The sequence below is a fragment of the Pseudophryne corroboree genome, chromosome 8, assembly GCF_028390025.1.
Source record: "Pseudophryne corroboree isolate aPseCor3 chromosome 8, aPseCor3.hap2, whole genome shotgun sequence".
Lineage (NCBI taxonomy): Eukaryota > Metazoa > Chordata > Amphibia > Anura > Myobatrachidae > Pseudophryne > Pseudophryne corroboree.
The window spans coordinates 445,301,275-445,317,933 of record NC_086451.1 but is presented as its reverse complement, the minus strand read 5'-3'; the positions used below and the strand labels follow the sequence as shown (position 1 = coordinate 445,317,933).

The following is a 16,659-nucleotide window of genomic DNA, read 5'->3' as shown; positions in this document are numbered from 1 at the left end:
CTGTCATGTTACAGGCTGTTTGAAAAATGGGAACTGATGGGCTGGCACTTTATTTCTCTCCACTTTATCTCTCGCCAAGGCTTAGTAAATAGACTCCTAAGGGTGTAAGATGTCTATTTACTATGCCTTGGAGAGAGATAAAGTGGAGAGAGCTAACGTACTGGCCAATCAGCTCCTAACTGCCATGTTACAGGCTGTGTTTGAATAATGACAGTTAGGAGCTGATTGGATGGCACTTTATCTCTCTCCACTTTATATCTCTCCATGGCTTAGTAAATAGACCCCTAAGGTTCTTACTCACAGATGTGCAGGATTTGCACTACACATGTGGTCTCTTTCTGATACTACGGGCACAGTGCCCCCAAGTTGCAGGGGAGGGCAGAGAATGGGCAGCGATGGCCACTGTTCCAAAAAATGGGGGCGCGTCAGCCCCATTATCTGGGAGTGGCAAGACCATGATCTGCGTCTTCCGACACAGAATTACCGGCCTCGGCTACAGGGCTGATGAGGCATTCGGAGTACTGTAGCCACCGATGTTACAGTACTTTATATTTTTGCATCTCTATTGAGTCCAAAGAGTCAGTTAGGTCCATACTGAGAAGAATTTGTTTTTGTCTCTTTTTTTTTATAATTCTTGTTTTTATTATTATATTTATAGTGAATATCTACACACACAAAAAAAAGAATACAAGGGGCCGAATGTAACGGCTTGTGAGACGGCCAGGTTTTGCCTTGTAAACATTTGCTGCTTTGAAAAAACTTCTGAGTTCGGCCAGTCTCGGAGCTCCGGCCGTCTCGCAAGCCATTACATCCGGCCCATTATGTGTCTTTGGCCTTTCCCAAAAAACATTGGGTAACGTTTGCGTTCTCATTTGGGATCTGTGATCTCTATCATTTTACTTTACTACAGTATGTTATCCGTACATCCAAATAAATGAACTTGACATACAATACATTTTACCACTGTTCAGCTATTTTTGAGAGGAGGACTCATCGTTATTGCTGGCGTCCTGTGTCGGCTATCCTGTGCCAGTAACATGAATGCAGCATAGTTTGTGCATTCACTATATATTTATGGCAGATTGTCTTATCACGTACTGTACTCGCTCGTAAAAAATTACTTTTTAGAATTATTTCCAGGATGACAATAAATCCGTCTACAGAACATGTTTCATGGTAAAATCTGGTTCCAGGTTTGGACATTACAGTCTGCGCTCTGGATTATGGCGCTGCCAGAACTCTTATCAATCCAATGTGTATTGGAACACAGCAAGAATTACACATTTAGCAAAGCACTTTGTTCTTCATACAGGCACTCACATCTAGTGATACTGAGCACTATACATAACAGGCACTCACATCCAGTGATAATGAGCACTACACATAACAGGCACTCACATCCAGTGATACTGAGCACTATACATAACAGGCACTCACATCAAGTGATACTGAGCACCACACATTAACAGGCACTCACATCTAGTGATACTGAGCACCACACATAACAGGCACTCACATCTAGTGATACTGAGCACTACACATAACAGGCACTCACATCCAGTGATACTGAGCACTGTACATAACAGGCACTCACATCTAGTGATACTGAGCACTATACATAACAGGCACTCACACCCAGTGATACTGAGCACTACACATAACAGGCACTCACATCTAGTGATACTGAGCACTACACATAACAGGCACTCACATCTAGTGATACTGAGCACTACACATAACAGGCACTCACATCTAGTGATACTGAGCACTATACATAACAGGCACTCACATCTAGTGATACTGAGCACTACACATAACAGGCACTCACATCTAGTGATACTGAGTACTATACATAACAGGCACTCACATCTAGTGATACTGAGCACTACACATAACAGGCACTCACATCTAGTGATACTGAGCACTACACATAACAGGCACTCACATCTAGTGATACTGAGCACTACACATAACAGGCACTCACATCTAGTGATACTGAGCACTATACATAACAGGCACTCACATCTAGTGATACTGAGCACTATACATAACAGGCATTCACATCCAGTGATACTGAGCACTACACATAACAGGCACTCACATCCAGTGATACTGAGCACTACACATAACAGGCACTCACATCTAGTGATACTGAGCACTACACATAACAGGCACTCACATCTAGTGATACTGAGCACTATACATAACAGGCACTCACATCCAGTGATACTGAGTACTGTACATAACAGGCACTTACATCTAGTGATACTGAGCACTACACATAACAGGCACTCACATCTAGTGATACTCAGCACCACACATAACAGGCACTCACATCTAGTGATACTGAGCACCACACATAACAGGCACTTACATCTAGTGATACTGAGCACCACACATAACAGGCACTCACATCTAGTGATACTGGGCACTACACATAACAGGCACTCACATCTAGTGATACTGAGCACTACACATAACAGGCACTCACATCTAGTGATACTGAGCACTATACATAACAGGCACTCACATCCAGTGATACTGAGCACTACACATAACAGGCACTCACATCCAGTGATACTAAGCACCATACATAACAGGCACTCACATCTAGTGATACTGAACACTACACATAACAGGCACTCACATCCAGTGATACTGAGCACTGTACATAACAGGCACTCACATCCAGTGATACTGAGCACTGTACATAACAGGCACTCACATCCAGTGATACTGAGCACTGTATATAACAGGCACTCACATCCAGTGATACTGAGCACTACACATAACAGGCACTTACATCTAGTGATACTGAGCACTACACATAACAGGCAATCACATCTAGTGATACTGAGCACTACACATAACAGGCACTCACATCTAGTGATACTGAGCACCACACATAACAGGCACTCACATCTAGTGATACTGAGCACCACACATAACAGGCACTCACATCTAGTGATACTGAGCACCATACATAACAGGCACTCACATCTAGTGATACTGAGCACTACACATAACAGGCACTCACATCTAGTGATACTGAGCACTACACATAACAGGCACTCACATCTAGTGATACTGAGCACTACACAAAACAGGCACTCACATTTAGTGATACTGAGCACTACACATAACAGGCACCCACATCTAGTGATACTGAGCACTACACATAACAGGCACTCACATCTAGTAATATTGAGCACTACACATAACAGGCACTCACATCTAGTGATACTGAGCACTACACATAACAGGCACTCACATCTAGTGATACTGAGCACTACACATAACAGGCACTCACATCTAGTGATACTGAGCACTACACATAACAGGCACTCACATCTAGTGATACTGAGCACTACACATAACAGGCACTGGGGTTAGAACTGTAATACAGTATAGTGATATGTATTATAATTAAATCGTTCCCTCTTATTCACCCCGACTTTCTGTACAGGGGCAGCCCACCAGTGTGTGGGGGTTGTGGGTCGTGTTTCTGAGGGTATACTCCAAAAGCTGGGACTCTCCCCTTTTGGTGGACACTGGCAGCTTGTCTCTGCTATGCCCAGAACCAGAGATATCAGCCTTCCAGCAGCTGGTCCTTGCTCCAGCTCCACACGCCTGGTATGCAGTTTTATATTTTCATTAATGGATTGCTCTGACTCCAGAACTCTGATCCCCAAGTCCATAGTACCTCCTGAAAGATGGGACTCTCTAGTTTTTCATTACATTGAAAGAAAGAAATCTGTTTCCAGGGACTGGAGATATCTGCAGTCAAGCAAGCTGCCCTCCCACCAGAAAATGATGAATATTAAGCCCAGTCCACTATCCCTCCCCTGCATATTAAACACCCCCTACCACTCTGGTAGTCATGTACCGGGACGCCTTCATTCTGCCCAATGCCCCTTTCTACAGTTTAGAGTTCGCCCTCCCGCCCCATCTCCCACCATCTGTGCAGTACAGGAGTAATTAGCAGAAATTACTGCTCCAGGTCCTACATGCTGAGCGAAAGATAGAACACCCCCTACCGCCCGCGGGACATCAAAGCTGCCGCTGATAGTACTCTCCACTCCTACAGCTGGAGGAAGGGTAGAAGCCCCAGTGCATTGCTTTGCCCAGGGGCCTACACTGACGTTTAAGATGGCCCTGGGGAGGTGAGACCTCCAAATTGATATGCTACTGCACATGTGCAAACTGCAGCGTCTTTACTGTATGTAGTGCTTAGTTCCTGAGGTGAGACACCTATGAGCTGCAGTTTCCTGTGTTTGATACCACTGCTGTTAACCCCTGCAGTACCCTTCACCAGGGCAGCCACCAGGGGGGGGACTGCAGGGACTGGAGTCCCGGCCCTTACAGAGAGGGGGGCCCTCCCCTGGCTCCTCCCGTCAATACCCGGAGAGCTGCACCAAGCTGTTACACAACAGCAGGCTGATGCACAGGGAGTACTTCTTAAAATAAACCTATCCTGAGCATCGGCTCTCTGTGACCATTCCTGTAGGTCTGCAATGCTCCACCTATATATAACGTTTTTAATGTATGACATCACATAGGGATGGAGCAGAGCGATAGAATCTTTACCAAAAACCCAGCATTCTGGTTAGGGACGCTCTATGTGACCCCAGAGTTACTCTCACATCCACTGTGTCCCTATTGTGATCACCATCACCCCCTCACCTGTGGTGGTTTCAGCGGTCACTGGTTTACTTCTCTTTCCACCGTCTATGCCATATAAGACAAATTTATATTTTTTCCCAGGTTTTAGGTTTTTCACATCAAAAGACCTGAGGTCCTCCTCCAGGGTAATTTCTTGCGGCCGCCCTTCCCCATCCCGATAGTAGAGTAGAAACGATTCAAAGTCTCCACCTTTCACTTCCCAAGACAGATGGACGGAATCGCTGCGCACATCAGACAGTGAGAGGGACTCCAGACGAGGAGGTTGTGGTTTTTCTATGGAACAGAGACAAAAAAGAGAGTTATAATCTGTGACTCCAGATCCAACAGGAGGAGAGTACGGGGCAGAGACGGAGACGTCACTGCTGAAGAGCACAGAATTGTACAGAGATTCACCACTATTACAAATTACCCCAATAATCCCATATTATAAAAGTGAGACATACTGCATCCAATGTGCCAGGTGCCCCACCAGCTCCACTTTGTCCCTTTTAGGGCGACATAATAGTATATTCTGCCCCCACCCTACTCACACCCTCATACCTGTGAAAACATAGATGAACTCCGGCTCGCTGTTACTCTCCCCCCAAATCCCCCGGAGCTCCACTGTGTAATTAACTTCTGCAACCAGCCCAGTGATGAGCCAAGATGTCTGATCCCCCCTCAGGGTTTCCTCTTGGAGCGGGCCCTCAGGGGGCCCATACTGAAGTATGAATGCATCAAAATCTCCCTCCAGGGGCTCCCACGTCAGGCGGAAGGAATCTGGCCGGACTTCGGATACGGACAGGGGGGAGAGGCGGGGTGGCGTGCCTCTGTCTGGTGATGAATCTGTGCGAGGAATCAAATGAATTCCATGGGAATTAGCCTACGTACATTATTAATACATATAATATATAATATAAGGAAGCCGTTCAGTGCTACAGAATGTCACTGCCCATAGGATGACGATCTGGAATGTCAGTACGGCTCATTAACACATTATACACACATCTGCAAGTACATTGTTAGCTGCTGAGACAGCCAAATATTGTCAGTCATGGCAACTGCGTGTCAAACGTTATATAAAGTAATTTATTTGTATTGCGGTGGATTTGAAACAAGATTCTAACCAGTCGCAATGTATCAAGAGGTGAAGTGACTGCTGACGTGACGGTCTTGTGGTCACAGTGAGTTTAACAATTATTTGTATAGAATAGGTATAATAATATTAATATATAAAAAAGTCTTAAAGTGAAACACGTGTTTATGAACAAGGGGGGTAATTCCAAGTTGATCGCAGCAGGATTTTTGTTAGCAATTGGGCAAAACCATGTGCACTGCAGGGGAGGCAGATATAACATGTGCAGAGAGAGTTAGATTTGGGTGGGGTGTGTTCAATCTGCTATCTAATTTGCAGTGTAAAAATAAAACAGCCAGTATTTACCCTGCACAGAAATAAAATAACCCACCCAAATCTAACTCTTTCTGCACATGTTATATCTGCCTCCCCTGCAGTGCACATGGGACCTCATTCCGAGTTGTTCGCTCGCATGCTGCTTTTAGCAGCATTGCACACACTAAGCCGCCGCCTACTGGGAGTGAATCTTAGCTTATCAAATTTGCGAACGAAAGATTCGCAATATTGCGAAAAGACTTCTCTGTGCAGTTTCTGAGTAGCTCGAGACTTACTCTTCCAGTGCGATCAGTTCAGTGCTTGTCGTTCCTGGTTTGACGTCACAAACACACCCAGCGTTCGCCCAGACACTCCTCCGTTTCTCCAGCCACTCCCACGTTTTTCCCAGAAACGGTAGCGTTTTTTCACACACTCCCATAAAACGGCCAGTTTTCGCCCAGAAACACCCACTTCCTGTCAATCACATTACGATCACCAGAACGAAGAAAAAACCTCGTAATGCCGTGAGTAAAATACCAATCTTTATAGCAAATTTACTTACGAACATTGCGCATGCGCAATTAGTGGAAAATCGCTGCGATGCGAAGAAAATTACCGAGCAAACAACTCGGAATGACCACCATGGTTTTGCCCAATTGCTATCAAAAATCCTGCTGCGATCAACTTGGAATTACCCCCAAGATTCCCCAATAGCCTTATGTTAATTCGGAATTAGGAATTAGTGTGGTGCCGGTGGCGATATGGAGTCACCGCTTTGTGGAGGTGTGACTTGTGCGGGAATGGATCTGGGTCGATTAATTTTATACTATGATATTTGTTACTTTCAACAAATGAAACCCAGTTAACGTTAATATTTTACTGAGAAAATCATTACTGTAACAAGTATGCTGAAATTGTGTCTTTTTATTGTATATTAGCTACTTATTTACAATGTATGTAAACTTACGTCTACAAAGAAATATAAACTTGTTGTACACTGTTCTCATGCTTCAATAAAAAGAAAGATAAAAAAAAGTCTTAAAGTGGACCTACCCCTACATACAGGGACGGACTGGGGCCTCTTTCCGGCCCTGGCATCCATGCGCGCACGTGAAAGGGGACGCGCTCAATGAGAAAGGGGCGAGCGGACACTGCAAATGGGACCGTGCCGTGAATCAGGGGGACACGCGGCACACCCCCATATTGCTTAGCAACCAGGTTCTACGGACGGCGGCAGGGGGGGAAAAACCTGAGAGCCGGAAGCTGCACTGCACACTGCCTTCCTGGCTCTCTGTGGACCGGGAAGGCTGTGTTCTCGGCTGAGGAGAAGAGCTGCAGCTGCTGCTGCCAGGTAAGGGGAGGGGGCCTGGGCCCCTACTGGACCCTCACTGGGCCCCTCCATCAGACCTGGGCCCAGGTAATTTGTAGCCTCTCCCCCCCTCTCTTGGCACCACTGATTACAGGCAGGGGGCTCAGTGATAGCCTCAGCACTTTACAGACCAGGGATTATTGCTTCCTATAGAGCCATCAACCCTGCACTAATCAGCCTATAATGGGGGGGACTCCACAGTCACACATGCTAGAAACCCCACTGGAATGAATAGGCCATTGAATTTAATGGGAAAAGCTCAGATAGTTATAATATATCACAAAAACACAGGCAAACAGAAGGACAATGTAGATGAGTCTAGATGGTGCCTATCAAGGTGGTTTACACCACATAAATAGAAGCTTATAGATTCCAGTGATAATATAATACAGATATATATTAGTTATTTAATCATGACTGAAAAAAGCTTTACTACAATGCTTACAGTAGGGATCAGTCACCTAATATGACACCCAGACAGCCGGGAGCAGGTTGCATAGACTGACGAGCAGGGTGTGAGCGGTTACGCAGTGTAACGATTGTCACGGCGCGTGCTGCAAAGCCACACTGCACACACACCGTTGCAGTTGCTAGCGTAAATTCAATGGGCGACACTGGTCTATGAATGCACACACACACTACCCCGCATAAGTTGATAGGATTCTGGCATCAGCATATGGCAGTAAATCAGGCTTCTATGGCTGCCAGCAATACAGCCACTTCACATTTACTGCTACAGGCTATTGCCAGGGCTGGAGCCTTTCCATAAACTTCATAGAAATAAGTCAGAGTAAACTGGACGATGGTGAATGAAACAGTCAGTGACTCAGGGTGCGTTTCTGAGGCTTTGGTTGCTGAATGTGTGTTACCGGTTCCTTTAGAAGTGTGATAAGTATATGCTATATGTATAGGCCCTCATTCCGAGTTGTTCGCTCGCTAGCTGCTTTTAGCAGCCGTGCAAACGCTAGGCCGCCGCCCTCTGGGAGTGTATCTTAGCTTAGCAGAAGTGCGAACGAAAGGATCGCAGTGCGGCTACAAAAATATTTCCGAGCAGTTTCAGAGTAGCTCCAGACTTACTCCTAGCTTGCGATCACTTCAGACTATTTAGTTCCTGTTTTGACGTCACGAACACGCCCTGCGTTCGGCCAGCCACGCCCACGTTTCCCCAGGCACGCCTGCGTTTGTATCTGACACGCCTGCATTTTTTCACACACTCCCCGAAAACGGTCAGTTACCTCCCAGAAACACCCACTTCCTGTCAATCACTCTGCGGCCAGCAGTGCGACTGAAAAGCGTCGCTAGACCTTGTGTGAAACTACTTCGGCTTTTGTGAAAGTACGTCGTGCGTGCGCATTGCGCCGCATACGCATGCACAGAAGGGCCGCTTTTTTACCTAAACGCTGCGCTGTGACTGAAAACAGCTAGCGAACAACTCGGAATGACCCCCATAGTTCCTAGTATATATTTCTACGGCGGGATCTTGGACGGATGCCAGTCAGTCAGTCAGTCAGTCAGTCAGTGTATAAGATGCTCCCTAACTAGTTGCCTCGTGGTGTTGCTAGCCTTGCCCCTGACACAGAGCCCTGAACTTCCCTATATACATTAATAACAAGATAAGCATCAATGACATAACATTTAATATGGTATACTGTATTTATTCCTTAATGCTGAAATAAAATGTTCATATTTAAAAACAGGCATTTTTAACTGGCTGACCTGGCTTCCGCTGGTTGCAGCTATGTCATATAAAGTATCCGTGGTGTTAGCATCTGTGCAATCATTACTACAAAGTGGCGGTAGCTGTGTTTCGAAGATGACAGATGCAAAACTGGATTTAACAACTACACTTGGCAGTGATCCATATGCGCACAAATTAGCGCCCTTTCTCCCAGCGGAATGTCAACAAAAAATTCCTTCCTACACATTCACTTGACAGAATTAACAAGAATTTTCCTACAGAGGAAGTCGACGTAGTTATCGAATCAAGGTTTCAATTGGCAGAGCAAGATGACTGATGTGAGAGGGCGAGAGGGCGCATCTTCTGGGGTGCTCCTCGCTAGATGAGGAACAGGCTTTTCTAATCTGCAAAAGGATTTGTCTTTTGCTGGTGGCCAAGCTTATTAATACAAAGGTAGTAGGTACCACTTCTAGGTAATACAGAATATGCCTACTGAATAGGGTAAGTGCAAGCCTCGAGAACACCCTAGGCTGGTGGAGATCTTGGGGGTCATTCCGAGTTGATCGCTAGCTGAAATTGTTCGCTGCGCAGTGATTATGCTAAAAAAAGGCACTTCTGCGCATACGTATGCGGCGCAATGCACACGCGCGACGTACTTTCACAACGGCCGATGTAGTTTCACACAAGGTCTAGCGAAGCTTTTCAGTCGCACTGCTGGCCGCAGAGTGATTGACAGATAGAGGGCGTTTCTGGGTGACAACTGACCGTTTTCAGGGAGTGTTCGTAAAAACGCAGGCGTGCCAGGAAAAACGCAGGTTTGGCTGGGCGAACTCAGGGCGTGTTTATGACGTCAAAACAGGAACTGAACAGTCTGAAGTGATCGCAAGCGCTGAGTAGGTTTTGAGCTACTCTAAAACTGCACAAATTTTTTTTGTAGTTGTTCTGCGATCCTTTCGTTCGCACTTCTGCTAAGCTAATATACACTCCCAGAGGGCGGCGGCATAGCGTTTGCACGGCTTCTAAAAACAGATAGCGAGCGATCAACTCGGAATGACCCCCCTTGTCGCTTCCAAAATTTCCATATGACTTCTGTGAAATACTGTACACACTTGCTGCTATTTAATAAAAGAGTTTTTTGGACTTTCCAACTACTGTAGATCCAATGGTCAAAGTTTCATACAATGAAATGTTTACAATAAATTAAGAAGCGACATGAGCAGGGGCGGAACTGTGGGAGGCAGTGGAGTCGGCTGCCACCGGGCTCCTGACCTCAAGGGGGCACTTCTCCACTGTCTCCCGCTGACGATTGCTTGCTGATACTTTTTTTTTAACGATTCTTACAGACGGAGGAGCTGTGTCCGTGACACGGAAGCTGCCTCCTGTATATACAGAGAGCTGGCACCCTCCCGGGCCCTTCCAGTTAAGCAAGCCAGCTGAGTGAAGCTCTCTGTTCCTTGTCAGGCTGATGATAGCCAGAGGTAGGCACTGGCCTCAAGCTGCACTGTGGTGGGGAAGGTGTAGTTGGGGGTGCTGGGGGTACTTTGATAAATGTTGGAAGCACTGTGTTTTGTGTGTGCATGTTTTAAGTGAGGTGTATGTGTGTGTGCGTGTGTGTGTGTGTGTGTGTGTGTGTGTGTGTTTAAGGAAAGTTGTGTGTTCAAGTAAAAGAGGCATGTGTGTGTGTAAGTGAGAGGCATGTGTGTGTGTAAGTGAGAGGCATATGTGTAAGTGAGAGGCATGTGTAAGTGAGAGGCGTGTGTGTGTGTGTGTGTGTGTGTGTGTAAGTGAGAGGAGTGTGTGTGTGAGAGGCATGTGTGTATGTGTGTGTAAGTGAGAGGCGTGTGTGTGTAAGTGAGGTGTGTGTGTATAGTAGGGACGTGCGGTGAGCAAAATAGCTCAGGAGCCACTGGCTAGCACCAGAGCCAGATTTACATGCAATATATGAGCCAAAGGGTACATCTGGGCATTATACACAGGTACACCATTATAAACTCCTGGAAATTTGATGAGTTTTGATCAGAGATGTGCGGAAAAGATAGGCAGGTGAGGCACTGCCTCACCTACCATGGACTTTTTACTCCAGAGTTTTGGCTACAAAAATTATTAGAATAAAGCAAAAAAGATGTTTCAAACAAATTCTTTGTATTTTTCATATACTTTATACAGTTAAAACAGTGGTGCAAACGTCAGTATGACAGGAGAGGCTCTGCCTCACCTGCCTCACCCCTCTGCACGTCACTGGTGTATAAGTGAGAGGCATGCGTGTGTGTGTGAGGCATGTGTGTGTGTGTGAGGCATGTGTGTGTAAGTGAGAGGCATGTGTGTGTGTGTGTAAGTGAGAGGCACGTGTGTGAGAGGCAAGGATTAAAGGAGGCATTTGAGCATTTCTACAGGACTATAGGGGTCATTCCGACCCGTTCGCACGCAGCGGTTTCTCGCTGCGGTGCGAACGGGTGCGGAATGTGCATGCGCGGTGGATGCTGTGCGTGTGTGCAGCGTTGCCCAGCGACAGAGGTCGCCGGGTTACGTCGTACCTACTGACGGAAGTGGTCGCAGAGGTGACCGCAAAGAAGATTGACAGGAAGGAGGCGTGGCAGGGCGGATCCGGACCGTTGGAGACCGTTTTCAGGGAGTGGTGAGTAAAACGCAGGCGTGTCCAGGACAACAGAGGGCGGAGGTGTGACGTCAAAGCCGGCCCCAGCATCACAGAGATCGTCTCACAGGGTAAGTATGTCCAGGCCTAGTCTTCTTTTGTTTGAAATTTTTTTAGCTCAGCAGGGCTGCACAAGCGTTCGCAGCCCTGCTAAGCTAAAATACACTCCCCGATAGGCGTGTACTAGTTGCTGGCTGCAATCAACTCGGAATGACCACCTATGTACAGAGCACACACCTGGTCTGGGTACATGCTACCTTACAAATATATGGAGGTGTGTGTGTGAGAGGCGTGTGTGTGTGTGTGTGTGTGTGTGTGTGTGTGTGTGTGTGTGTGTGTAAGTGAGAGGCGAGTTTGTGTGTGTGAGAGGCGTGTGTGTGTTTAAGTGAAAGCGGTGTGTGTGTGTTTTTAAGTGAAGGAGGCATGTGTGTGTGTGTGTGAGTGAAAGAGGCACGTGTGAGAGGCATGTGTGTGTTTAAGTGAAAGCGGCGTGTGTTTTTAAGTGAAGGAGGCATGTGTGTGTGAGTGAAAGAGGCATGTGTGTTTTTAAGTGAAAGAGGCATGTGTGTGTTTAAGTGAAAGGCGTTTGTGTGTTAAAGTAAAAGCGGCGTGTGTGTATGTTTAAGTGAAAGAGGCGTGTGTGTGCTTGTAAGTGAATGAGGTGTTTGTGTGTTTTTTATATATATCGGCACACCGCTGCGCCAAAGCATCTCCATCGAGACCTGCTGGCGGGTGAGGGAGCACTGTAGGTGTACTATAAAGGTATGCTGGTATCTGTTTTTATTGTAATGACTGACTTGGAGTGCGTCCACTTTTTATGTGTATCTATATTACTATTGGGAAAGGTACCTGTGCATGCTACTACTGTTCACCCTGAGTGCCGGATAGTTACATATGGTATGTATGTGTATATGTAGGGGGGCACCAACATTTATCATGCCTCTGGGCGACTGGGACGAACTTACGCCACTGGACATGAGAGATCATTTTTTCCATATCCCTGAAGATGAAGATGATATGATGCCATATTGGGCCTACTTCAGACCTGATCGCAGCAGCAAATTTGTTATCTAATGGACAATACCATGTGCACTGCAGGGGGGGCAGATGTAACATGTGCAGAGAGAGAGTTAGATTTGGGTGGGTTATTTTGTTTCTGTGCAGGGTAAATACTGGCTGCTTTATTTTTATACTGCAATTTAGATTTCACTTTGAACACACCCCACCCAAACTCTTTCTGCACATGTTACATCTTCCCCACCTGCAGTGCACATGGTTTTGCCCTTTAGAGAACAAAGTTGCTGCTGCGATCAGGTCTGAATTAGGCCCATTGTTCCTTCACTCTAGGCCATGCCTTTGAGCAATTCTATTGTGATTATGTGGAACGGAGACAAGAAGAGTGGCACTCTACTGAATGGCATGCAACACCTTCATAGACAATAAGGTATCTTATACTATAATAAGCATATTATTCTAAATTCTATAAGAATCTTAATTCGACAAACAAAATGGCAATTTAATAATACAATTATAGGGCCTAGAAGAGCGGCCCACCATTTAATATAGCTATAAGAGTGGGCCACCATCTAACTTAGCTATAAGAGAGGACCGCCATCTAACTTAGCTATAAGAGAGGACCGCCATCTAACTTAGATATAAGAGAGGACCGCCATCTCACTTAGCTATAAGAGAGGACCGCCATCTAACTTAGCTATAAGAGAGGACCGCCATCTAACTTAGCTATAAGAGAGGACCGCCATCTAACATATATGTACAATTCCAATATCAAGCATTATTTTCTAGGGCCAGTCCCTGCTGTTCACCCCTATCACTGCACACATGTATACGGCCGGTCATGTCTATGGATCCTGAGTGGATCACAGAATACAAGCATCTTTCTCCAGTAGAAAACAGAAGAAGCATAACTGAGGATTCACAGCTATTCTGAGCCGAGGTTGCGTTGGGTGCGGTCGAGAAGTGGATCACGTGTTGGCCAAATTTAGCTAAATCAGTGTGATAAATACAAGATGTGCTGTCGCTGTGTTATGTGGATTTCAGGAAAGTTAAACATTGCGAGCGCCGGTTCCTTGGATGGGCGGACAAGTCTCTGGATTTGTTTGTCATGTGCCTGGAGGTTAGTCATTGCACAGCTATTTATTTACTCGTGAATGATACAACAATGTTGTGGGTTTGGGATTCCCCATGAGCTGGATATCTGGCGGACTTTAATCAACACCATCCCGCTCTGCGGTGTCAGACCAGGGTTGACGAAACTTAAATGTAATCACTTCTTTGATTCTCACATTACTAGATCTTCACATCCAATATCCATCACTAGAAAACTCATCCCGACCGGCTGTTATCTCTGTATACGTGGGCCATAAGCAGGCTATCTCTGGAAGATGATGCAGGGAAAGACATGGGGCCAGCGGGAGAGGCATCTGGCTTAGATGTGAAGGCCACCACCACTGATGAGACTACAGCCAATACTTTATTGTGCCTTTAATGTAAATCTTCATCTGTCCACTCTCAGGAAGGGCTCTCTGCTTTCCCCTGGTTTCTTAGATTCATGTAAAGCCAACAAAATATAACATTTTAATCCCCACAATTTTTCTATGCAGTGACCGGAGTCGGATTAAACCTTGGGGGGGCCTGGGGGACTTAAGTCAGGGGGGCTCTTCACATCTTGTCAGCACCAACCCCATGTGTCATCCTGCCCGCCCCTACGAGGGGTAGTGTATATTATATTGAGTATATCAAATTTAAACCAATGGTGTATATTAGATTTAAAGCAATGGTTTTATAATGCCTGGGTACACATAGAAAAATAAAATATATCATCTTGTCACATGCAAGAATAGCAGCAGCCTCTGTACTAATTACAAATGGATGGGACTGTGTGTGTGTCTTTCTCTCCAGTCCCGAATGCTCTCATCAGATTGTACAGGACCCAGACCCATCAATCTTGCCTGCTGTGTATGCGGAAGAGGGGGCAACAGGGATCCCTGGATCACTTAAAGCCCTCTCCCCTTCCTATCTCTCCTGGTTGGGAAGCTCTGTGCTGTCCTGCTTACATTCTGGCTGCCTGGTTCTTCTTCTGCTGCTGCACAAGAGGGAGAGAAAGTGATGGCAGTGTGCTCTGACAGGGGGGCCCCCTTGACAGAAGGGGGCACGGGGTACAGTGTCTCCTGCACCCCCCTCCTTAATCCGACTCTGGCAGTGACCACAAATTCCACCTTGTTTGAGGCCTAAAGAGATGTTGTTGGGTCATAACCTTTAGTGGGGAAGATGCATCAAACCTTCGAGAGAGATTAAGCAACAAATCAAATTCTAGTTATATTTGCCCTACTGTCCTAATGCAGCTGTCATAATGGAAACAGTGGTTCTCTAGAATACCACAATTAGCATGTTGCAATCAACCCAATTTACTTCATAATTATCCCAACATGTGTCCATAATTGGATGAAACACTAAAGAATAATATAAACACAATAGATAACAAACACCATAGAAGAACATAAACACCATAGAATATAAATAATCAATTAGTGTGCTCGAACATAAACATTATTACGATAGCAAAACAGTACAACAACTTACTAATGAAGACCATCAGCGAGACATTGGTGTACAACCAGCATAGCAACACCGCAAATTCCTAAACCTTTAGTAGAACATAAATATACTAACAGCTAGTCACCACTAAAACATCAATCTTCAACCAGCATCAGTAAACAAGGGACATATCATCATTAGACCACACAAGCGGACCATCAGTGGAACACTAATATGAGGAGCACACTAGAATATCTCTGTGCCATCAGTAGGTCATTATTACATAATCTCTGAAATATCAGTAATGTAACGCCTAGACTATGAATACATAAATCAGTTGTATTCCAGTAATATACCATTAGTTCAACATCTCTATGCCCTCACTAGATAATTATTACAATACCTCAATAAGAAAAATGGCACTGCACGCCAAAGCAGCAGAGATATATAGACAATAAGTCACCAAACTTAGTCACCCAGAACGTGATGGATGATAGGCGTTGGGAAGACACTTCCATTTATGCTTACTTCAACAAAGTTGGTGGTAAGCACATAAAGGTTTCTTTATAACTTCATTTTCTGCCCATAGGATATGAACAATATGAATTTCGTCTATCTCATGTTTAAAATGTAATGAGAAATAGACCAATTTGGAGTATAAAATGTCAGTTGACAAAATGTATGTATAAAGCATAGGATATAGGTAGTCGTATCATACATATGGAAACATAGCAGTAACTGAAGAAGATGGAACCCAGGTATTAACCTTCAGTGTAGACAGACTGCCGTAGCCCACAATCATAAGACACTCCTTTCTATGTATTTGGCGTCTTTTTCAAGATAAGTGTCTATATAAACACACTGGAAGTATACAAATAATTAAATACAATAATAATACCCATATGTGAAGAAGGATATACTCTACAAGAAAAACCGTATAGCTGATGTTCAGTAGGAATAATCCCTAACAGTATCCAATGGTGTTTCCACAAAAGTTCTTTGTGGTAACAACATTGGCCTGGTCATTAAGTGTTGCTGGCTGGTGCTACGGCCACGTCGCTATGCCTCATGGCAGGCTGGGTAGGCCAGAGTACGTTGCAAGGTTGGCACATTCTGGGCTATTAAGGGTCCGCATCTGCACTGCTTAACACTATGTTTACTTGAAAGACCCAATAAAGTTTGTTTAAATGTGAATCCCCATTGGCCATTCTTATATGGTTGCTAGGCAACCAAATTCCATTTACGGGTGCAAAAGATTTTTTGGGATTCTCTCTTTGCCTCCTTGAAAAACTTTATTGTTTCAATGACAATATGGTGGTTGAGAAAAGCACATGTTCTTCATAGTGGTGAGT

At 45.2% G+C, this 16,659-nt stretch overlaps 1 protein-coding gene across 2 annotated transcripts in view; it reads right to left on the bottom strand.

Annotated features, from left to right (window-relative positions):
* Window positions 1-16,659, bottom strand: part of TNXB (tenascin XB) — a 148,725-nt gene that overhangs the window by 41,948 nt on the left and 90,118 nt on the right. For both annotated transcript variants that reach the window (XM_063938154.1, XM_063938155.1), the window contains exons 10-11: window positions 5,224-5,508; window positions 4,684-4,956 (exon numbers count right to left, since the gene is read on the bottom strand). In XM_063938154.1, coding sequence (XP_063794224.1) covers window positions 4,684-4,956; window positions 5,224-5,508 — 558 coding nt within the window. The remainder of the gene's footprint in view (window positions 1-4,683; window positions 4,957-5,223; window positions 5,509-16,659) is intronic.